The sequence below is a fragment of the Melopsittacus undulatus genome, chromosome 3 (genome assembly GCF_012275295.1).
Source record: "Melopsittacus undulatus isolate bMelUnd1 chromosome 3, bMelUnd1.mat.Z, whole genome shotgun sequence".
NCBI lineage: Eukaryota > Metazoa > Chordata > Aves > Psittaciformes > Psittaculidae > Melopsittacus > Melopsittacus undulatus.
Genome location: NC_047529.1, coordinates 40,275,815 through 40,301,420, shown reverse-complemented (window position 1 = coordinate 40,301,420; position 25,606 = coordinate 40,275,815). Strand labels below are relative to the sequence as shown.

The window sequence follows — 25,606 nt, the reverse complement described above, 5'->3', positions numbered from 1 at the left end:
AGTTAATGGAGAGATCAGTATTACATCTTTAAGTAACCAAACATTAACTAAACCTAAGTTCATCTTTACGGGTAGGTAAATTATGTTCAAACAGTAAAAAGGACAGTATGTATTAAGAGATTTTCTATAGCTAAAGCAAAACTAACAGGCATATCAACAGGCTGTGATGAGGTGAAAAGTATGGAGTATCCATACATCATGGAGTATCCAAAGCTAGACAGTCACAATGATCCACTTGCCATTAAATCCATGGTTTCAGTGGACTTACAAATATGATAAAGTACTTCTGTTATTCAAGATATAAAGGGTATAAAGTCTGGGTTACCGAAATAAGTAATTTGTGATAATAAAAACAAACAAACAAACAAAAAGAAAAAAAAACTGACCCAAATCTAGCAAAAAAAAAAAAAAGAAGTGAGGTAAATTACTGTCCTACATATAGGATTCCCTAATCTCTGGCTTTCACATACATCATAAACAGTCAAATTGACTGAGTTTCAACCCCTCATTCCTCAGCACCATCCCCTGTTGGAGGAAGTGCCACTGCAGAGAATCAGTAGGACAGAATGTGTAACCATGGTCCAGTTCCTCCACTTCACAGATCAGTACCTTAATACAAATCCACCTGGCTGTCCTAGTTTCAGCTAGGATAGAGCTAATTTTCTTTCTAATGGCTGGGGTAGTATTGTGGTTTGCATTTAGCGTGAGAATAGTGTTAACTCTCTGATGCTTTTAGTTGAGGCTAAGCAGTATTTACACTGAGTCCAGGACTTTCCAGCTTCTCACACCCTGCCAGTGAGAAGGCTGGAGAGCCACATGAAACTGGGAGGGGACACAGCCAGGACAGCTGATCACAACTATCCAAATGGATATTCCTTATCATATGTCATGCTCAGCATATGAACTGAGGTAAAAGCTGGTTGGAGGCCGCTGTTTAGGAACTGGCTGGGCATCAGTCAGTAAGTATTAAGCAATTGCATTGTGCATCAGAGGGTTTGTATGTTCAAATGAATGTATCATTATTATTATCACTGTTGTTATTTTCTTTCTTTTCTGTCCCATTAAACTGCCTTTATCTCAACCCACAAGTTTTCCCACTTTTACTCTTCCCACAGGGGGCTAGGAGTGAGAACCTGTGTGGTGCTTAGTTGACAGCTGGGGTTAAAACTATGATAAAAGGATTCCTTCTTGTGATATAATAAAAATTATATTAAACTTCTGTTAGTTAGTTGTAACTTTTTGTGTCTCTTGTATAGGCAAGCAGTTAGATGTACGTAATTAACTTTAATGGGAGCCATGGTAAGTACTATATGACAGCTTCCAAATGTTTTCTAGAGTATAATGTCTTGGCAGCTGTCCTTTGTATTATACCTAATATTCTGGCAGCTATTTTAGATAAGATTAAAGTGGTATAGTTTTACATGGCTTTTTTATTTTTATGGAAGAGATTCACTTTTAATGATTGTACTGGTCAATACATGAATCCTGAAATTACTTTATTTTGAAATTCTGATTATAGGAAAAAAAAATATATTGAAGGGGAGACAGCAGTAGAAATAATTTGAAAATCAGGGTCCTATTTTGGAATGTATTATTCTTCATCATCTTCTTGTATATAAGTACAGTGTATAATTTTAATTAGAATGTTTGACCTGAAGTATTGAGTGCTTGGCATAGCCATTTTTGCATCTATTAACACCAGTGGATTTGTTACTGACTTTCTCTGCATTGAGCCATGTAGTAACTCTACATTTCGTTGTCCTTAAGACCATTGTGAACATCTCAGCTTTGTGATATAATAGTGTAATGGACAACTTGCTTAGCCATTGCACTACTTAATGGAAAAGGTCTAAGCAAAATAAAACTAGATTTCTTTCCTTTCACCTTTGTTCCCTGCTGAAATAATGCAGATTTTCTGCGCTAATCTTGGTGTGTTACCTTCATGTTACGGATTTGTTATCTTACTTTTTGCTGCCACCTAGTGCATTTTATAGTACATGGCCGAGATAAATTTGAAATTTTTGTAAAAGGGGCCATGTCATTAAAAGTTATTAGATCTGTATTTATCATACAAAAGGGAAGGGGGAAAAAACCCACAGCTGTATTTTTCTAACAATAAACACTTTTTGCCTTTAACATAGCTCTCTCTATATAGTCTGTGCTTATATATTCCCTTGGGTATTGTTCAGCTCTTTTGACCCTGTGTCTTCATTCAGCATCATTTGTCTCATCTACAGAGATTCTTTCAATTCGATTAATCTGTGATCTTTGAAGATTTTTAAGTGTTAAGTATGCATTTATGGATATTCATTTCCTGTAGAATAAGAAATATTATAATTTGAACTGTTCAGTGAACATAAAATGCTGGAGAAAATTTAGCATTCTGGAATTACAAGCATTCGGTTCAATAGCTGGGTGTTACAGTTTCTAAAAGCAAATGTCATACTTGGCATTTGTTTGCAAGGCACAGCTAGTCTGAAAATTTAATTATAAATGCAAGCCAGCCAGCTGGTAAGTAAGCATTACCAACATTTAAAATGCTCAAAATCTAATGAACTTCCTTCACTGTTTGCACTGTTCTGATGTTATTTCATCTATGTAAGCAACTTCCATTTGACTGACTGCTGTAATTTATCTTGAAATTGAAGTGATTATTTGTCAGGTTGTCAGCAGCTGTATTTCTTGGTTTTTCCTTTTAACTATCTGATAAGGAGTGAAATCAGCAGTAAAATGTATTCAGAAATTGTTATAATCTGCTTTGTGCTACATAATTAGCTAAACATATGATGATACACATTGTCCAGAGAGATTGTGGAGTCTCCATCCTTAAAAGCTCAAAAAGCTTTTTGGACTCAAAAAAAGACTCAAAATCTGTGTGGACATGTGTCCTGGTTTGAGCAGTAGCAGTCATTTTTCTCCTTATTTGTAGCTGGTGCAGTGCTGTGTTTTGACTTTCAGTCTGGGAACAGTTGCTGATAGCAAGTATGTTTTGAGTTACTGCTCAAATGTTTGGTTTGTCCAAGGACTTTCTGAGCCTCATGCTCTGCCAGGCAGGAGGGGAGGCCGGGAGGAAGGAGAGACAGGACACCTGATCCAGGCTAGCCAAAGAGGTATTCCATACCATAGCATGTCATACCCTGGACTTAATTGGGAGAGACTCAGAAGGGCTAGGGAGCTCTGGGGGGATGGAGGAGGTATCAGTTGGTGCTTGGTCAGGGTGGGGTGAGTTATGGGTCGGTGGCTGGTGAGGTGTTGTATTCTCTTCACTTGTTATTTTCTTTATTATTATTAATATTAATAGTAGTAGTGATTTGTGTTATACCTTAGTTATTAAACTGTTCTTATCTCAACCCGTGGGGGCTACATTCTTTGGGTTCTCCTTCCTAACTCTCTGGGAGTTGGGGGAGCAAGGGGGGGAGTGAGTGCACAAGCTGTGCAGTTTGGTTTTAAACCACAACAACATGATTCTGGGCAAGAGGCTGTAGGTGACCATGCTTGAGCAGAGGGGCTGGACGAGGAGGTGCCTTCCAACCATTCTCTGAATCTGTAATCTTTGAAACAGGAATTCTGCTTCTGGCACAGTAATATTTTTTAAAGAATCTGAATCTGATGGCTGTTTTTGTTTGCCAGAAATGTCACTGTTTGTGTCTTGTCCTTAGTAGCAGTCTAATAATTTTAAACATTCAATAATGGCTGGTACTTCCTTTAAAGGTTTTCATAAAAGTGCCTTTTTCATATTTAAAAAAAATATAGGCTATCATACTCAATATAAGCCTAGCATGGCTTAGTCACAAGTGCCCGTGGATATTTCAGAAAAGGAACAATGTATGAGGCAGAGGGGAATAGGATGAAGGGAAATATTTCTAATTTTGTTTGATATTGCTAAGCAACAGAATTGTACTGCTTTAGGGTCCCCTCATCGTATAAATGTGTTGTACACTTAAGACAATGCCTGCCTACTTCAGGAACTGAAGAGGCTAGGGTATTCTTTTCTGGTAAACTCTGTGAACACAGACTTTTATAATATCTTTGTGTTGACTGAAAAACGTACTTCTAGACTGGTAGTTAAAGTCTTTAATTTCTGTGTACATAGCTTTTTATATCTAAGGGTGTCCAAAGAACAATAAAATTATGCATAAGATTATCATGAGCCCTGAATCTCTTCCTTGCTTTTATAATTTCTGAAATAGCATTCAGCAAGATAAACACAGTGGTTCTTTCAACATTTTCTGAATGTGTGCAAATGAAGCAAAGAAAATGGGGAAGCAGGGGCAAAAGGAAATACTTTATTCTTCACCTGCTTTTTATAATGCATTATAGATTGGTGGAAAAATACAACAGTAGTGTGCTGTAAAATTATACTTCTTTGCATTGAGATCAGTGAAGGAGGGTGAAGTAGGCAGAGTGCTGAAGAGCACATCGAGACACTAAGATGTAGAAAAAAAGAACAATTTACAATACAAAAGAGGCATAATTTTAACATCTCATGCATTATTAAATAGCCTATGATTTTTAGGTTACATTATGTCTCTGCTATTTAAAGAAATGCATAAAAATGCTGTGCAGTATTATTTCAATAAGGCTTTTATGTAACAGTATAAAATTGCAGCATATTACTGCAAATGTACAGAGCCTTATTGCAGCAGAGTACATTAAGATAATGCTAAACCAAGGGCATTATAATATATGTAATAAATTCTATATAGTAGTTTTGATTTATCATATTATTTTAAGAGCATTATTTTATCCAGATGACCACAGAGTTTACATTACAGACAGTTGCCAGAATCATAAACATTGCAAACTGTCATGAAGCAATCCTGAAACCTGACTGATGAAGCCTCTTGGTTGTAACTCTCAATAGTGCTTAAGCTTACTGCTGTGGATACCAAAGCTAGAAGGAGACAGTTACATTCTGATAACAAATTGCAAATGCACAAACATTTGTAACACGCGGGGCAGACTTTAATTTGCTAAAATGGTTCATTCCCCAATTGTACCTACAATGAAATTACTACAATGTTGTTTAAGTTTTCAAGCATTTAAGCGTAATGAAATGATCTTATAAACAGTGGTCTAGTGGTGCAAATCTTTTTCTCGGGCTTTTGGGACATGGAGAAACCCTTGCATACATAGCAAAAATGCTCACCAGTATGAACTGTATTAAGGAATGTGTGGAGGTTTGTCACTTCTGCTTACAGATAGATCTGAGGAGTGGGGCAGAAGTGAGATATGAGCCCCCTCATCTTTCATAGTATCATAGAATAGTTAGGGTTAGAAGGGACCTTATGGTCACATAGTTCCAATCCCCCTGCCGTGAGCAGGGACACCTCACACTAAACCATGCCACCCAAGGCTCTGTCCATCCTGTCCTTGAACACTGCCAGGGATGGAGCATCCACAGCTTCCAGCCTTCAGAGAAAGGAGCACAGTAGCTGTAGGAGCTAGCAATCTATTGACGTCTTTAGGCTTTCTGTTTATAACATTGTCATCTCCACAGTATTTGAGTAACTGCAGGAACATATCCATTACCAAAGTCTTCAAACATTACACTGCCAGATCTGACTCTTTCTCTGTGTTATACACCTGTTATAGTAGGACCCCATCCTTAATGGTTCCACAAGACACTGCCTGGATGATTAACATATAATGTTAAGACACTTTCATTGACACATTCAGATGGGAGGGTGGCAGAATGTTAGATACAGTAAAAAAGAGAGAAAGAAAACAAAGGCATAAAAGCATAAAAGAATATATGTAACAATGTTAAAAGCCTATTACAAGGCTGTTTTTCTGTTATGATGCATAATAGCTGACAGTTTTCTCAAAAGGGATTAAATGCATATGGTGCCAATAGTCTTCATCTACTTACTGGAGAACCTGGAGTAAAGTAAATAGAAGCCACTGGAGTGATTTTATTTGATTTAGAGTCTTTCAGATCTATTTAAATTTCAGTTTTGAAAGTTTGAAAACAGATTTGTTAAGCCAATTGCTTCCAGTGACATTTTTACATTCAATTTCCCCACTATAACTTTTCAAAGATGAGCTCCAGTATTCATTCAGAGGGTGAGTTTTATTCTTCCACTTACTGAGTGTCAGTATTTATTTGCAGATTATTTTTATAGATGTTTGGCTATTATCTGTGTTCAGGACTTATGGTGGTTTTTTGCACAGCTGCATTTATTTTATTATTTTAAATGACTGAGCTATTCAAAAAGGTGGCAGGACACTTTTCCTGTGGTGTTACATCCAGTATATCATCATGTACAGTCCTAGGTTTATATGCTTGGGTTTTTGAGAAGTTTACATGTCTGCTTATGATAATTATATTTGCCTACTAGTTATAGTCACTTTGGCCCTTCTGATCTGTTTGAAATATCAGCAATGGCTTGGAGTTCTAAGTCACAGACTATTGGGGGTTTCTTCTGGTTGTAAACAGAAAAACATTGTTCTATATAGGCTTATTTTTTTTTAAATACTAATAACTCCAGTTCTTATTCTTTTAGGAAAAAAAGTATATTTATTCTAAAACAACAGAGATGGTGGAACACAAGTAGACTCATCAAAGATAGATAGCTTATGTAGGAACTTCAGTGAAGGGAATATAGTTTTCAGAAAAGTTTTCCATGAAAGGGTTAAGCCCCCTGCTGAAGGGCTCAGGCACGCTTGTAGAAAGTATCCTGAAGCCTTTATTACATCAGTGATATTTGAGTAGTCTGGCTAGCACTACAGCCATTTTTAGCAGGCTAATCCAAAGGAAGTCACACATCCATTTGCATGTAAGTATCTTCAGTAATTTTACCATACAAAACATTAGAAATGCTGCGATATTACTGATTTTGCTTCTGCAACCTTGTATTTATAAGTATGACTTCAAATAAAAATACAAAAATAATTATAGTAATTTCCTAAATTCAGAAAAAAATAGGTAATTTTGCATTCAGCAATTTTCATCTTTACTCTCCAAATGAAAACCTTTCCATTTTGTAAGACAATAAGATAATGTTTCTTTCTAGCCAGTACACTAACACACTGAAATTAGGGCCAAGGGGTAAATATTGCTAAATGGAAGTAGAAATATTAATCCATTCTATTGAATCACTGGTGTTAGATGAGTCTGTGAGCAGACAGCATAAATTGTTATAACAGAATTTGTTTTAAATATGCATTAAGGAGTTATCTGGGTCATATTTCCAGTGCTTCATTATGATCATTGAACATTATAGCACATCCAGAAAACTAAAATGATACTGATTTTACAGGTCAGGAACCTTAGCATAGAAAAAAGCCTTGTTTTCCCTTAGGTGAAAAATAATTCCAGTTCAAAGTTGAGTCTTTCATCTAACTTAAATTCCTTGATTACCAAAAACTCATGTATATTGACCTTTTTAACTCAAGTTGGTTGCACTAACAGAAGGATCTTATCAGGCTGCTTTGTAGGTGCTATGCTGTAGTCTCTTAAGTATGGTCTTCATTGAAAACATCAAAAAGATTTGACCAAGGTCTGAAAATATGTGGATGTTGTGGTTTAAAACCAAGTCCACACAGCTCGTTCACTCACTCTCCCCCCTTGCTCCCCCGACTCCCAGAGAGTTAGGAAGGAGAACCCAAAGAATGTAGCCCCCACGGGTTGAGATAAGAACAGTTTAATAGCTAAGGTATAACATAAATCACTACTACTACAAATAATAATGATAAAGTAAATAACAAGTGAAGAGAATACAACACCTCACCAGCCACTGACCCATAACTCACCCCACCCTGCCTGACCAAGCACCGACCGATACCTCCTCCATCCCCCCAGAGCTCCAGGCTGTCCGGGTCTCTCCGAGTTAAATCCAGGGTATGACGTGCTATGGTATGGAATACCTCTTTGGCTAGCCTGGATCAGGTGTCCTGTCTCTCCTTCCTCCCGGCCTCCCCTCCTCCCTGGCAGAGCATGAGCTCAGAAAAAGGCCTTGGACAAACCAAACATTTGAGCAGTAACTCAAAACATACTTGCTATCAGCAACTGTTCCCAGACTGAAAGTCAAAACACAGCACTGCACCAGCTACCAAGAAGGAGAAATAATGACTGCTACTGCTCAAACCAGGACAGTGGAAAAGCAAGGATTTTCCCTGTACCACAGCTCTTAGCACATTCCAGTCCTACCATATCTTCTGCATAAATGAAGCAGGACTATTCAGAAACTGAACAGTAATGAGCCTTGGATCATGAGAAGCATTTACTCAAAATGCAGATGACTGGCTCCCATCTGTATTTTGATGGTTTTGATTCTTTGCTTTCTAGAAATTCACTGGATTTAAATGTAATTTCCAGTGGCAACTTCACTCTTCCTGAGAAATAAGACATATCACAGTCTTTAGAGCAGGAGACGCTTGTGCCTTCAGGACATTCATAAACTAAATGTATTGCTGCTGACATTGGGAGACTAAACAGCAGAAAGTCTACTTTAGGTTTTATTAATTCTCTCTGTCTCAGTAGCTCTATTAGCTGATTTCTAGAAAAATTGATACGATAGATGAAAATATAAATTTACAAAATTCCAGGTGAATGTCATGTTTTCTTAGCATCACTTTCCTTTATATTCCAGAAAAGGCTGATGGCTCTTCACAATTAGGATGTGTTTGTAATCTTAGCATCTCTGCACAACAGGCCTTTGAGATAAATCGCCTTAATCTGCTTTTAATGGAAACACATTTAGAAACAGACTGAATATTATTTTACTTCAGAGCATCTTATAATACAATTATCAGCTTTCTAAAACTGGCATTTTAATGGATTAAAGTCAACAGGGTGTGACATAATAAGCAAGATGTCATTTTCATTGTTTTTGCCATAAAGAAAGTGGCTTTTCTTAATTTTCTTTAATTCATTATTTTTAACTAGATATGCATTTTAATGATTGTGGAATCACTTTTAAACATTAACTGAAATACAGATACAAAAGGTGACCTGAAATAACAGGGAAAGTTGTAACTGCAGTATATCAGACACATCTTTTAACTACGCATTAAGCATGTATCTGGTGCATTGATATTGTTTACCTGTTCTCCCTCATATTCTAGAATTTGAAATATTAAAAAAAGCTTTATTCCACTTAGGGTAAATAGTTAGGGCATTTGGTTCAGTAGATACAGAGGTTTTGCTGTCTTTCCCAAAGCTCATGATAAGTAAGCCATCCTTACAATATTCTCAGCTGCAAATTGGTTCTTGACTGCTCAAGGTCCACTATAACATTTTGTTCTCATTACCTTATCCTTTACCTCTAAAGGCTGATCTGTAGCCATCTAAGCCAACTGTGAAGAATTGTATGAGAGTTATAATACTGAGTGACTGAGTGAAAAATAAATGTGGATAGCAATTCAATATAAAGAAAGTCAATATACTGAGAAGCAAAACACATTAAAAGAGGAGAAGATCTTAACTTTTCAAATGGAAGGGTTGGCTCTGAATCATAAACTACCTCTCAGGAAAGGTTTTGTAAGTTTATAGGTTCTATTATTCTCTGCAGTGCTTTCTGAATAATCTATTAAATACACCAACTCTGTGTTCAGTAGCAATTAAGAAAGCAAAGAGTAAATCCTTAGGAAGGGAGGGTGGAAGCATCATGAAAGCACAGATATGAATTAATATGTCTCTATTACCATGCATTACTTTGTCATTTTATTCTCTCCTCTCCAAAAGGAGAGTGGTGATGTGAAAGGGAAAAAGGTGAGAAGGGTGATTGAAGAAATGGAATCCATTAATTCAACAGATTAGCTTGACATTTCCTAGTGCAGAAAAGAAAAATGTTTGAAGAGTGTTATGAAAGATGTCTACATCAGGAGAGACATGAGAAAGCAAATAGACAATACTTGTTCTTCTTTATGAGAACTTGTGTACATCACATAAAAAAAAAAGAAATTCAAACAGAGCAGGGGTACATGCTTAGTGGAACTGCACCACACAATGTAGATGTTCAAAGTTGACATAGGTTTAGAAAGGAATCAGAGAGGTTCATGGATAAAAGTATCTATTAGGGACTGTGAAACATATCTGATTCAAGACATTCTTTGCTGCAGGTCATGATTTATAGCTATCCCCTTTTGTGAGATTACAGCTTTGTCTGTTGTCATAGATAGAATAATGGTAAAAACTTACATTGGTCTGACATGAGTAACTGTTCTCACATTCCTCTCTTGTTATATAATTGTACCAGGTATAGCATTCCTGTATATTTCTCCCTAAAAGTGACTGTAATTTTCTAGTTTTGCCCACTTAAAAATCTTGGGACAATACTGAATTGCTTTTGGATGCTGTTGGTCCCAACCTAGCATCCAGTATAGATCAGCATGTCCAGAACTCTTCCTGATCATCTTTTGCCAACAGCAGAAGCAACTTTCTAGCTCTGAATTCTCTGAAGTATTCTTACAAAGAGCATGTGAAGAAACATTGCCTTCTCCTCAAAGCTAGTATCTACAAGTATTGCAAAATGCCCCACAGAATCAAATCCCTGGTGTGCTTTGGTCCATCCTATGGGGTCTCACCCTCCAGTGTTTCTTAGTACAAGAACGCTCACAATTAATTCTGAGAAAATTACCAAAGTTAATCAAAGTTAAGAGTTGCTAAAGGGCTTTAGAATGATACATGTTAACCATCTAAGTTGATTCCCTTGATAGCATACAGCCCACTGCCCCTGCAGTCTTTTTTTTTCTGCACTGCGCCAGATCAAAGTGTCTCTGCATATTTCTGTGTGTTGCTCAGCCCCACTTAGTGTCAACCCCAAGGACTTATTCATAGCTCTGTGGGCATATGACTGGGATTTGTACCGACTCCAGGGAAGTGGATTTTTTGTATTTGCCATCGCAGAACCCAGACAAGGCGTCCACTGTGATCTGTGGACCAGGAGGAACAAAGTCAAAAAATGAAGAATTAAAGCCTTTAAGGATATGCAGTATTTCTGCTCTCTGTTTCTTGATTAAATGTGTGGCAGCCTGGTTGTCACATAAATCCTGACCTGCTAGTGAACCCACTCTGACAAATGTTTGTTTTTATCAAAATGCAGAAGAATTGCGCGAAGTTGATGTCCCTTGCAAATTCCATATTTTCCAGTCCTTGGGTCACATCATTTGTCCTTGAATAGCACATGAAATGCAAACTCCTCCAGAGTGACTATATTGCAGTATCATAGCTCCCAGGCCAGTTTGGAATTTGTCAGTTACTCAGTGGGATGGATTGACCCTGGCCAACAGATAAGCCCCTGCCAGTTGCTCACTCACTCTCCTCCAGCAAAATGTGGAGCAATTGAAAGGGCAAAAGCAGGACAACTGGTGAGTTGAGATAAAGACAGTTTAGTAAGTGAAGGAAAATGAAGAAAAAAATCCAAATGATGCAAAAGAGATCATTTACCCTCAGCAGACCAATGCCCAGTCAGTCTCCAAGCAACAGATCCTTTGGAAAGAACCTTTCATTTTCCATTGCTGAGCACTGTTCATATGGTATGAGATTTCTCCTTGGCCAGTTCAGGTCAGCTGTCCTGACTGTGTCTCTTTCTAACATCCTGCCCCACTGCAAGGTTACTCAGAATAAGAAGCAGAGAAAACACTGATCTGTTGCAACAGTAATGAACTATGAAGTATCTAGTAGGTTACATTTCAGTAATAGGTCAATGTATAAAATCATAAATAATGTCCATATCAATCTGCCTTATATCTTCTTTAGATTTTAGAGGGAGAATGTCCTCACTCTGTCCATTCAGCAGCAACTGGCTTCTTTGGTGGCCATGAGAGACAAAGAATAGATGAAGTACAAATTTTGACCTAAACTGAATGCATGAGGCACCTAGCTATTCTCTGGCAAAGCTAGTTCCTGTCAAAAAAAAAAAAACAATGTGTTTCAAACCCTGCATAAAATTCAACTCAGTAGAAAAATTAAACTGATGGTTTTTCTAATGTCTGTCACAAGGCAGACCATCTCATCAGTGTGAAATGTTTGCAGTATTAGAAATGTCATCATGGTAATAATAGGATAACAATGGAAAAGTTAGCTTTAAAATATACGCATTTTTAATTAACCATTTTTGTAGGGAGTTTGCTGATGATACAAACCTGGGAGGAGTGGCTGATACCCAGGAGTGCTGTGCTGTCATTCAGAAGGATGTAGACAGGCTGGAGAGATGGGCATGGTGGAACATCTTGAAGTTCAAGGGCAAATGCAGGGTCCTGCACAGGGGACAAATAACCCCATGCACCAGCACAGGCTGGGGCTGACCTCCTGGAAAATAGCTCTGCAGGGAAGGACCTGGGAGTCCTGGTGGACGGTAAATTGACCATGAGCCAGCATTATGCCCTTGTGGCCAATGGTACCCTGAGGTGGATCAGGAAGACCACCACCAGAAGGTCAAGTGAGGTAGTACTTCCTCTCTACTCAGCCCTGGTGAGGCCTCACCTGCAGTACTGTGCTCAGTTCCGGGCTCCCCAGTACAAGAGAGACATGGAGCTCCTAGAGGAAGTCCAACAAAGTGCTACTAGAGCAATTAAGGGTCTGGATCATCAGACCTTTTCCTCATATGTGGAGCCTGTTCAGCCTAGGGAAGAGATGGTTGATGGGGGATAAGTTCAATGGATTCAAGTATCTGAAGGGAGAGTGTCGAGAGGATGAAGCCAGACTTTTCTCAGCAGTGTCAGATGATAGGACAAGAAGCAACAGGCATAAACTAATACACAGGAAGTTCTGCCTGAATTTGAGGAAGAACTCCCTTACTGGAGGGTGAGCACTGGAAAAGGTTGCCCAGAGTTGTGACGTCCCTGGAGATACTCAAGAGCCTTCTGGAAACAATCCTGAGCAACGTGTTCTAGGTGGTCCTGCTTGAGCAGGGAGATTGGACTAGGTGACCCTTAGTGGTTCCTTTCAACATCAACCATTCTGCAGTTTTGGGGAATAAAAGATCTTTTCTCTTGGTGCTGAATGTGATGGAGTGCAATAACTAGGCTTTCCACTTCACACCCCTTTTCTCTTTGACATCACACATTTTCAAAATTGTTCATTTTTGAAACACCAGAGCAGTAAAAGATAAAAATGGCATGTGCCTCTGCTACCCTGTACTGTTTCAGGTGAGGAGGCATAGCTTGGTGTCAATGTGTCTTGGCCACAGGACAGGTCTTAGAAACAGAGTTTCCATTTCAAGAATGCATGTCACATAAGCTAAAAGGGAGTATGGTTTTGTCTGCCTGGAGGAAGAAAGGGTTCTGAGTTTCTCCCATGAGTTAATAAGACATGTCAAAAATGACTAGATCACCAGCTCTTCTTCATGTTTCAGAAAAGAAAGAGTGCATGACACTGCCCCATCAGCCACAACTCCTTTAGAGGGAGATCACTAGTTTTCATTCATAGATCAGACAGAGTACAGCTGCAAATACTGTGAGCCACTGTGAACACTGCTCTAATTTCTTCTGGGAAAGTGTGAAGGAATTTTTTCTTTGTCATCATATTTTCTGCAATAAAGTGCGTTTTGGGGCTTTTTTACCGGGTCTCTCGCGTGCATTTAGAAAAACTCTGCTGTTGCAATCTGACAGGTGGTAGGAACATGCTGAGGTTTGTGCTCTCCAGAGGTTGCGTTCCCTGGCAGGCAGGGGAGCACAGTGACTGCACAGCAATGTATTCGTTGAAAAGGTGATGAATGGGGGATGAGGCTTTAATAGCTTGGCTAGTAAGAGGACAATGCCTTTCCTCCAGGATACTTAACCTTTATAAAACAGGACTTAATACTATTTCAGGCAACTGTTTAAGAACAAGAGGGCATATTACTGACCATCCCCTGGCAGGTGGTGACATATGAAGAAGGAGTGATTAATATACAGTTCATGCTCCTCCATGAGTTATGCTGGTGGCTCTTAGATGAATTCATAGTGCTAGTGCTCCTTGCATCTCATTGTGTCATGTCAGCATCACAGCTTAGCTATGTATACAAACAGATATTTGATAAATAACAAATAGAGTGCTAAAGGGTCTCCACAAAAGCTATGTATTTTCTTGTCTTACCTAAAATTTGAGATTTATGGAGTTCTGTGTAAACTAGATTAGTTTGTCTGTTTGGAGCATAACTCCTCTATTTTGGAGCTAAAGGTCACCCTTAGACAAAATGGACAAATATAACAAAATCTGACAGTTTATGTATTATAGACCTTTTAAAATCATGTCAGCCACTTTTTATGTCTTCTGCTTATGACTTGTACAGCTTCAGATTTCTTTGTTTGCTAAGTCAGTCTATAATATCTTCTTTTTTTTCTATTTTTAGTGTTTATTACAGAGACTCTCACTGTGCATGAGTTAGTCTTTAATAGAAACTGTAATTATTACCACATATAAGTATCATGCTGTATAGGACTTCTTTTAGCAATTAAAAAAATAGCCTTCCTTAAACCATCAGAAACTGCATGGTATTCTGTCTGCACAAGTGATGCTGCCACAGCTGCCACCTGTGGAGCTGAACATTTACAGTAGTGGAAAATCTTACCATAGAAACACCCTAGCAATGAATCACTCCATTCTTCCAGCACTGCAATTTCTAGACAAGCATAAATCTAATTGCTGGAACACAGAAAATACGCAAATGATACCTTAAACATAAACACTATTTTAAATTATACTAAAAGACAGAATTATATCGCACAGAAAATATATTTAAGAGTAGCCATCTGAGTTACAGAAATTTCTGCCAGAAAAAAAATGTTGTGCTCAGTAAAATCTTGGAGACTGAAATCAGCATCTGCAACAAAACTGCTCATACTCGGCTTTCTTTACAATCACAAAGCAGATTCAATCCCAGTGAAGATATTCCATTTCAGTTGCCTTAGCAAAAACCTCTGCCAGAGGTGCCCTTCTCACAAATATCACTGTGATATGAATTTTATTGCTGTTTAACAAATTAAAAGATTATTAATAGTAATGTATTTTAAAACAGTTGTTATTCATCCCCTTGACATCTTTAAAAATAAGTGGTAGTGTAAATACAAATGGAAAGTAAGATTTTAAAAGGATTTTCTCATCATATAATCATTGATTTTATATTTTAAATAGTACTGTTGAAAAATTAATAAATGTTTATAATCAGCTATATTTTGTATCAGTTAAAGATTTGTTAAAGCCCTTATCTCATAGATAGTACTCTAAACAGTGATATGCTTAAATGTAAATGATTACACCTGTATTTTCCAGTATGAATTTGGATTATTTTAGTTTGCAAATTCAAGTGTCTTCTTTAAAAGAGCAGCTTATTTCCATTCCCCTGAAGCTTTCAAGATAAGATAGCCTGTAGAGCCAGACTGAGCCTGTAGAGCCAGACTGACAGAGTCACTTCACGGTATTCTTCTACATAAATATAACAAAATGAATCGGCATCATGATGTCAAGGATGAGCAACTGACTTGTTCCTTTGAAGGAAGTCTGGAAGCAAAAGACAGTAATACTAATGATGTTGTGATGCAATGGGTTTCCTCTAACATAAATTCTCATGTAATTTACTTTTTCAAGATAATAGTTTACCTTTTGCTACAAATAAACCAGACTACCTGGCTTATCTGACCACTTGAGTGCAAGCTCCTCATGATCAGTGTAGCAAACTGCAGTTCACTATGACAAGACTTAGTAATTTACAAGATTTAAAAATTACATGGTTCTGCAACCTATCAGTTGATCTAATATTGAAGTAATGAATGATGTTGTACTAAAAGATAGTTTTAAAATTCAAACAGAAATGAGTAACAGCATACAATGCATGTTTAATGAGAACAGTGCAACAAGCAATATGCTGCACACCCATGTTCAGTGTCACTACCTTGAAAATGGTGCTTATGAGTCCCACTGCAAATAGTAGATATATTGGAGAAAAGACTGTTCAGAGCTCTAGGGACTGCTGGGAGCAACTGGAAACTTTCTGTTATAAGGGATTATGAGAGATTTTTAAAAGACAAACTGAAGTTAGGCAGCATGTGATTTCAGTGAGAGATGGAGATCTGGCTTCTACTTTACACTGTTTAAATGTCTATGTATTTCCCCAACCACATTTCATACAGTGCTAATTTTTTATTATTAAAATCATAGCCTTTCAACTTTTCAATCTTTTTAATTTCTTTTTTATAAATACATTTTAGCAGATGATACTATTTATTTTCTATTTGCCCCATACAACAGAAGGAAAGAGAAAATGTAGATTAACTGGAAAGATTGAGGATATTGGGGAAAGGAGTAGTAATAGTGTTAACTGCAGCCCTTGATGTGGACCCAGCCTGACTGATCATTATTTCTGTTCCTAGATGTGGCCAGGGAATGGATTTCTGCCCACATAAATTGTTCTAACCAACCACTGCTTGCTGTACTTTTTCCTGAGGGATCTTTAACTGTGAACCTTTAAGTGCTATGTGTCCAGAAGTGCTTGATACCCCACACTGGTATATCCGCTTGTGTGTCAGGAATGGTCATAATTGTCACATGAGAGGACAGGATTTTTTAAGCATCATAATTTTTAATGGGTGTGTATCCATTGTGATAGGGAATCACCTGTGTATTCACCATCTGAGTGGAAAATAGATGTTAAATAGGGTTTACAAAAACTCCAGGAGATGCTTCTTGATCATTCTTAGACATTTGATGGTGTACATTCCTAAATAAAATAATCATAGAATAATAAAATCCTAAATTCCTGAAAATAATGACATATTTTAAGGTCCTAAAAATTAATTTTCTGTTTGAGCTGAACTGTTTTGTACACAATGGTCTATTTCTTGCATGTTGGCAGCATGCAAGCAGCATATTGGAAAATTTTTCTCTCTTCTGTTGTCCTTTGTGAAGTGGAATTGGAACCTTCCCACTCCCATACTTTTAATCTGGATCAAAGAATTTGAAAATACCTTTTAAATGGTAGAACCAGTACAACTCTGAGTATAAGCCTGCCCCAAGGAAAAATTTAAAGCAAAAACATTTCTCTATGAGTGCACTCAACCAATCTGGAAATATTTTCCCTAGGAGTTTTCAAAACTGATATAGTTCACAAGTGATTTAGGCTTGGTTTTAAAAGAGCCTGTCAGTGGTAGTTTGAATAAAGAGAATCAGTTCAGAAAGCTGTGGTGGGTTGACCCTGACTCAACACCAGGTGCTCACCAAACCTGCTCTATCACTCCCTTCCTCAGCTGGACAAGGGAGTGAAAATATAATGAAAGGCTTGTGGGTTGAGATAAGGACAAGGAAAGATCACTCACCAGTTACCGTCATGGGCAAAAAAAACTTGACTTGGGGAAATTAATTTATTACCAATCAAATCAGAGTAGGGTAAAGAGAAACTAAAAAACTAACTCTTACAAACACCTTCCCCCACACCTCCCTTCTTCCTGCCTCAACTTTATTCCTGATTTTCTGAACCTCCTCCCCTCCAGCATCTCAGGGGGACAGGGAATGTGTCATGAAGTCAGTTCATCACACTTTGTCTCTGTTGCTTCTTCCCCTGCTCCCATGTAGTGTCCCTCCCATGGGAGTTCTCCATGAACTTCTAATGTGAGTCTTTCCCATGGGCTGCAGTTCTTTACAGACTGCTCTAGTGTGGGTCCCCTGTGGGGTCATGAGTCCTGCAGCAAACCTGATCCAACTTGGTCTCCTCTCTCCGTGGGGCCACAGGTCCTGTCAGGAGCCTGATCCAGCACAGGCTTCCCACAGAATCAGAGCTTCCTGCAGGCATCTCCTTACTCTGGTGTGGGGTCCTTCCTGGGCTGCAGGTGGAGATCTGCTCCACCATCAACATCCATAGGCTGCAGGGGCACAGCTGCCTCAACATGGGCTACACCACCAACTGCAGGGGAATCTCTGCTCTGGCACCTGGAGCACCTCCTGCCCTCCTTCTGCTCTGACCTTGCTGTCTGCAGAGCTGTTTCTGACACATACTCTCACTCCTCTCTCTGGCTGCAGTTTCTCCTGCACAATAGCTTACTCCCCTTCTTAAACGTGTTATCCCAGAGGCACCACCACCATCACTGATGGGCTCAGTCTTGGCTGGCAGTGGGCCCATCTTGGAGCCCACTGGCATTGGCTCTGTCAAGACACTGGGGAAGCTTCCAGCAGCTTTTCACAAAAGTCACCCCTGTAGTTACCCCACCCTTCTCTCCCCCTACCAAAACCTGGCCACACAAACCCAGTACATAAGTTCTTTCAGTAAAAAAAAAATAAAAAAATAGAGTGAATAACTGGAGCTTTCAGAATAATAATTCCTGATTGGGAAAAAAAGGATTGTAAACAGTAAAGCTAACAAAAGCTCTCAGATCTAGAGAAGATACTGTAATTGAGGAAACCTGGTTGAAAGTACTAAAGCAGCAGGAAAGCTGAAATGATTTTCAGGTGCTGTATAACACAAGGAAAGATTGGCAGATGTATTATATAGCAGAAAAACACCTGCTGTGCACAAGGAAGAAATGCTTCCTTTATATATTGTCCTTTAATATTTTAAAGATTATTGCTGAGATAAGGTTATCCTTCTGGCTGCAATGAGTTTCTGTGGATTTGGCTATTACACAAAGCTTTCAAAGGAAGATCCTAATCCCCTTTACATTATCCTGTTATTTTTCTATAAGGAGTTAAATGAACCTTTGCATGAAGTATAATTCAACTTAAACTTTAAAGTGACAAATTGTGATGCTCCTTTCAGTTTCTAGTTATTTAAAACAAAGTGGCACTAGTAATAAATATTAGTAACAACTGTAAAATTAACTGAATTGTACCTACTATTTATTAACTGAAGAAGCTTGGGAAGCTCTTTCCTCCAACTTCCATAACGGTCCCATACAATATAGTGAGAGCACTAAAAGAACTTGTGTAGTTAAATATTGAACCCATGCCAGCACATAGTTTCTTACATTGTCAGCTTAGTACTGTCATGATTAAAGGGTGTGGAGAGGGTTGCCTTTCAGGGAAGCCCTCTCATATGTGACTATAACAATGGCATGTACAATGTTTTCCCTGGGAATGGCAGAATATAGTGCTTCCACTTCAGAGATGGAAAAAAAACGCAAGCATATAGAAAATTATAGCCTGCTTTGGAAAATCTCAGCACTATATCACCAGAGTGCAAAATATGCCTGTGGCACATTGCACAGAGGCATTATAATCTTTTCTTTCAAAAACAGAATTAATTTAAAAGCAAAAAACTGTGATTATATACAGCTGTGACTGTATTATTAACGTGTTACAATCCAGTCTCCCCTTATTATGCAATATTTGAAAACAGGAATTAATCAAAATCCCAAAGCTGTCAATCTTACACAACATTTTGATTTCATTAAATCAGGTCACTGATGTCATACTGATTCAAGGAGAAGGATCTGATGGAATTACCAGTATCATGTTGTACCGTGCAAAGTCTTCTTGATTATTTTCTTTCCAAGCTAATGTCTAGACTGAAGATCAAAGGAATATTTTAACATGGGTAATGGTAATGAAGAGAAATGTGTCTCTCACCATTTCAGAGTTGTTCAGAGGACAGTTCATCTTCCCTGCACCTTTTTCTTTATATATTATGTCCGGTGATATGAAGTAATGGTGCTGTAGGAGTATTGTTCTTGTCTTTTCTTCACTATTTCTGTCTCTTCTCCCATTTTCTCACACTGTTTGTATCATTCTTCCTTCATATGATTCTGGATGGTTAGGTTTTTTTCTCTGTCTATGTCTGGAGTTCTTCAATATTGCAGTTAAAAATCTGGAGTCTTTTTTGGTATATGACCTACACCATGGCTACCTGATTTTCTTTTGGTGGCATATAAATACGTTTCCACATTACTAGATAATGTAGTTCGATAGGAATAGATTTAGAGGACATATCAATTAGTGCTAAGGACCCAGTATCCCCATTATTCATGTTTCAGGGAGCTTTAACTCACACTGGACCAGGTCTGGCCCTGTGGGCTAAATGCCCACTAGCAGCTGGAGTACTTGAGGTGTAAGAAAATCTTCTGGTGCAGGTTCATCTGAAAGAAATTGAGCTCACACATTCAAGACCACTCCACAATACGAATGAAAGCATTTCAACTGGTGATAACAGGGAGGTTTTCTTCAAATCTCTTTCAGATGTCTCTACATCTGAGCTCAAATGCAAGTGTAGTTATATAACAGAAAAACATTCCAAATTTTTTTCTAATTTTGAAGCCTAGAAATTCTGATATTTTTCTTGTTTCTTTCATGCATTATTCACTGTTTTCAGCTCATGTGTGTAATTATCCAACAACTTTGTCTTAGAGCATTCATAGGTACAGTGTAGACAAAAGATATTACTGTTCTGATTTGTTGTCCCTTTTCATTTGCTTCTTGCATTTATAAAGGATAGCAGAATCATGAAATAGTGAAATACATTCAGGAAGAGAGAAGTCCACTGCCATTCAAGCATTTATGTGTTTCTTGCAGCTGTGATTAATTCAGCAGATTATGGGAAATCTTGTCCTTTATAAGTACAGTGACAGAATGCTTTGAGAGAGAATAAGTAAGTCATTTGAGACTTCCTGTGCTGTGATACTTTTTCTCTATGGCTAGCTGTTATATTTACAAGTTTTGTATTATTTTGTAGAACTTTTTAAAAATTGTTGTCTTTGCCTCATTGGGAATCAGTCTTTGTTATTAGGGTGTTACGGCATGAATAGTGAATTGTTGAAACATTGCTTATTTTTATAACAATAAACTCCTCACAATTTATTATGAGAGATTTCATTTTTAACGTTCTCAACAATAGAAAAAAATAAGGCTATAAAAAGAAATGGCCAATGGTGACATATACAGCTCAATAGAAGTATTCATGAAAATTGTTTTTCTAAAGATGAAAACTAAAGTCTATGCATTTTGGCAGTCAGCAGGGATGATCTGTCTTCTCTTCTATAAACAAACAGAAACACATTTGATGATTTAGTGATCATCACCATCAATGTAGATTTCCAGGAAGAATTTGGTTTATTGTTTCTTTTTTAATTAGCTGAACCATGTAATGCTGATATTAAAACCGTAGAAAGCAGGCTTCTTGATGCTGCACAAACAAAAGCAATCCGAGACCCCATTTACATTCCTCTGCTGGTGTCTGCAGCAGATCTATAAATAGAATAGGCTACAAACAGAAATTTATTATTGCAGCTGATAGTAATTTTCTTTTGCAAAGGTGTCTGGAGGCATTATTCATGAGATTCATTCTGGTAGACTCTCCAGCTGAGATCCTCTCTCCCCAGAACTGCAGGTGGTCATTTTAGAAATGCACTCATCAATTGCTATGCACAAAGGCTGTCACAAGGCTCACTTATTTCCCTGTTAAAAAAATACAGGGGTTCTTTCAGCCCCAGATTATTTTCTCCAACCTGATTGTGTGGATATTATAAGCATTATCAAGATTTTAAAAAATCACATGTATTTTGCATTCTATCACTGAACATCCTAATAATTATGCTATTATCTGGACAAACACAAAGACTGTGGTTTGATACAGCTCACATCACGTCTTCTGTATTCATACCCACAGGCACATGTGACCTTATCAAGTATAAGACAGACATGTTTCTGTTCAATACTGAGGATGTATAGTAATGGCATGAACTGACCTACCTAGCTGTCATCTAATTTCAGTCATAAAACAAGGGGAAAATCAAATGAGACCTTTAATGAAATTGTATTTTCATTATATAATAAGTAATAGGTAGAAATGTCTTACACTCATGCTTTACCTATCTTATTTTGGTTTTCCTACCATATCTGCTGTTGTGCTACCTTTGTATACTAAAACCCACGTAATTCATACAAACAGAATATGCATGTTTCTAAACATTTGTTTCTATCACCTCTCAAGACTGATTCTGACTTAGTTTTTTCCTTGCCTATTCTACTATTCTGTCTATGACTGAGAACACAAAATATATGAAAGCAGAGATATTTCCTGTTTACTCTGGTTCAATTTCAATGTAATCACTACTGTAAGTATTTTTATTTCAGGTCTTTACATCCTACTGTCTTGTCACAAGCTATATGTAATAGCTGAATATACAAATGATGTTTCCATTTGCAAAGTAAGTTAGTAGCTTTATAATTTTTGTTTTCACTTTCTTTCCTTTTTTAAGCCATAACAGGAGAGCTGTTTTTGTGTAGCACTTATTTCAACTGTCTCATGAAAGCAGCAGCACGAATAACAATACATGCTAAAAGCCATATATCTTACCAGGAAAGGAAAGATGAATCAAAATATAAAATTAAACCTGAAAGAATCTCTCAAGTCAAGTCACCCATATGCCATAAAACATTTTGGCATCTCTAATGACAAGTACAAAGCAAAAAACCAACCAACCAAACAAAAAAAATGTATTTTAACTGTAAGTCAAATGTCACTGATTTTCTGTGAGTATAAAACCCATCCTGGGTTTTGTAAGGCATTTTGGTACTTATTCATATTTTTTTGCTTTTCATTTAAATCTTTCAGTGATGCAGAAAATTGGTTTTGTGAATGCCCTAAACTCTACTCTGGAAAACTCTGCCAGTTTGCGACTTGTGAAGAAAACCCATGTGGAAACGGTGCTACATGTTTTCCAAAGTCCAGGCGCGATGCCATTTGCATTTGTCCATACGGAAGATCTGGCATCCTCTGCAGTGATGGTAAGAACCATTTTCTTCATGCATAGGTGATAGTTTCTATCATTCATAGAAAATGTACAATAAACAAGCCAAATGGTCTAAAGGCAAAACACTGAAAGTGACCAGCTTCCCACCTACAAACAAAGCCCAAAATCCAGTCACATGCAAAAAAATGTCTCAGCTGAGCACCCTCGCTGCCTGTTATTTCATAAAAGTGTTGACCAGAGAAAGGAAATTTAAAAAATTTAAGAGTAGACAAGCTAGGAAAAAAAACAGATAGTGTCTGACGTTTTAGCAATTTACCTCAAAAGAAGCTGAGAGATTTGACTGAGAGCTGAGAAATTAATCTCTCATATAGTTTGAATTTTCCTCTACTTAAGGAAGCATTATTGTAAATTTTGTACATTAAAGGAGTGTATAAATAATACTTTCTGGATTGTAAAAATACCAGCAGGTGCTAAAATTTGATTAATTTCTCAGGTCAAAAAGAGGAACAAGTTAAAATTTACCACGTGCGTTGGTACGAAACAAGATACAGGATGAAGGGAAATTAAAAAAGCTAAGTGAATAGGTCATTTTGACTAATATTATCAAATGAATGGCTTTTGTTCTTCAATCATTGATTATAATGATTGTTCTAGGTCAGAAATTCCTGTGTGTGAGCATCCAAGGTTCTTTTTCCCTCTAAAAATGTAATAAGAAGTAATGATTGAAAAACCTGCATATAGAAAATAATCATTGGTCTCAAGATGATTTAGCACTGCATATGAACTGCTTTTCAAAATAAGTATTAAGCAATGTTCAGATTGGATTGAAATCTGTCTTTTTCTTCATATCACATATATCTGTAGCTCTTATTTAAAAATTTAATTTCCAAAACTTTCATTTCCAAAATTTTTAGCAGATGAATGTTTGGTTTATCCATGTTTTCACCTAACACTGATAATTGATAGCCAGTAGTGAATGTGTAGGCAAATGTATGAAACATGCATGATACTTTCTTGGTAATCTTTCTTAACTTGTGGTATCACAAGACACTGGGGATTCTTGTGCTGGGGTTGGTACCTGGTATAGCCTTTGTGCTTTGTACAGTACTTTGTATAGAACTCTGTGCTATAGTACTTCTCTAATTGGTCCATATAAACTTGATACACAACATCCTGTGGCAAAAGCTCCAGAGCTTAAGTATATAACTTGTGCAGAAGTACTTCCATTTGTTTGCTTAACTGCTCCAATTGTTAATGACATTAATGGCTCAAGCTTCTGTGTGAGAACAGATGTTTCATAGTTGTTCCCTGTTTTATGAATGTTTCCCTGTTCACCTTCTCCATGCCCCTCCTGATTTTATATATATCATTATTATAACCCCCCAAAAAAAATTTCTGAATAGTTCAAGTAGATTCATTCACTTTTTGGGACACCAGCCATGCTGTATCTTTAGTCATCCAGGCTTCCTTTCTTTGTTGTTTCTCAGTGCCACTGCACCCTCTTTAAAATGAGGATCCAGAGCTGACTGCAGTACTGAAGGTGTGATAATATATAGCGCTGTTAGACATCTTTCTGTTTTATTCTATGTCCTTTCCTTAAACATTTCTTCCAGCCTATTTCCTTTTATGAGTGCACTGGTGTTTTTCATAAAACTGCTTGTTAAAACTCCTAACACCTTTCTCTTTGAATACTGATGGCAAATTCAGAGTCCACAGTTCTCTATGTAAGGCTAGGACTGTTTGTATAATCTACCTCAATTTACATCTGTCAGCACTGAGTATCATCTAACGCTTTTTCCCTGTAGTAGTTCAATGAGGCTCTTTGCAACTCTTTGTAGTTAGCTGTCTCTAAATTGAGAGTGAGTAAAAATTAACAGAGCCTAAATTGAGAGGAAGTACACAAAATCATTAGTTTGATTAGACTAGAGCTGAAGGCTTTGAAAACGCAGAAAGAATGATTTTTTTTTTTTAATGGAAAGGGAAAACTTTCTGGATCATCTCTGTAAGCAAACAAAATGCGGAAGAGCACCCAGCCTCATAGCACAGAGTATAAATCTAGGGTCAATAATCCCACAGCACAAAAAAAATATTGAAATACAAATATTTATTCTGTTGACCTGTGTCTTAAGAGTTTAGAATAGAAATTAACTGATCACAGGCAGAAATCCTGTTAGCTAAACTTTGCATTGAAACTTGAATGAGCTGCAAAAGAAAGCCTTTTTTATCACATATACTAAAACTGAACAAACAGGGAAGAAACAGCCACAGTGCAGTGAAGTCTGGCTGCAGCTTTAGGGATAGCCCCAGCAGCATCAAAGGCGTACATTTGGTGAGGTGTTTTGAAGATAGTGATAGATTGACTAATTACAATGGTAGAGCGATATAAATTACGTTAGAAACAGAACACAAATTTGATTGTTTACTATAACAAAATGAATGGTCCAGATAATAAACTTGCTAGAAAGAAATGGTCCATAAAATTTAAAGTCTGGATGCATGGATTTTCAACCAATCATCTCCTGTTTAAGATATGTGAAAATGTTGTCTCTGCTATTAAGTTTAGTAATCAAGTGCATACTACTTTATGTCTAAAACACTGAAGGAAAGCTTGTTTCTCCTAAATGCTTATTGAGTACTGCTTGGACTTCATCAACAAGAAATGTGCAAGAAGTTACAGTGATTATTTGATAAAATTAATATAGCAAATATAACAAATTGATCTGCAGATTTCAAGCCAGCATTGCTGCTCCTGCCAACAGATATTATTTACAAAAGACAAAGTAAAGCTAAAATAAGATGTGAACAGAACCACAAAATAACCCTCTGCTACAGAACTTGCACATATCAGAGCTCCAATTACCATCTGTTTAGAGTTAGAAGACACTCTAACTACATCAATCTCCCCAGAAATGTAAGAAAAAGTGATAATAAATCTATGCCACTATTAAATGTGGGGGAAAATAAAAACAAAATAAGCTCTGAGCTTATTTTGGTTACCCTATGCTTG

General features: G+C 37.4%; 1 protein-coding gene across 1 annotated transcript in view; it reads left to right on the top strand.

Annotated features, from left to right (window-relative positions):
• The window catches only part of EYS (eyes shut homolog), a 776,683-nt gene that overhangs the window by 703,629 nt on the left and 47,448 nt on the right, over positions 1-25,606 (top strand). The window contains exon 40 of the mRNA XM_031052748.2: positions 22,461-22,633. Coding sequence (XP_030908608.2) covers positions 22,461-22,633 — 173 coding nt within the window. The remainder of the gene's footprint in view (positions 1-22,460; positions 22,634-25,606) is intronic.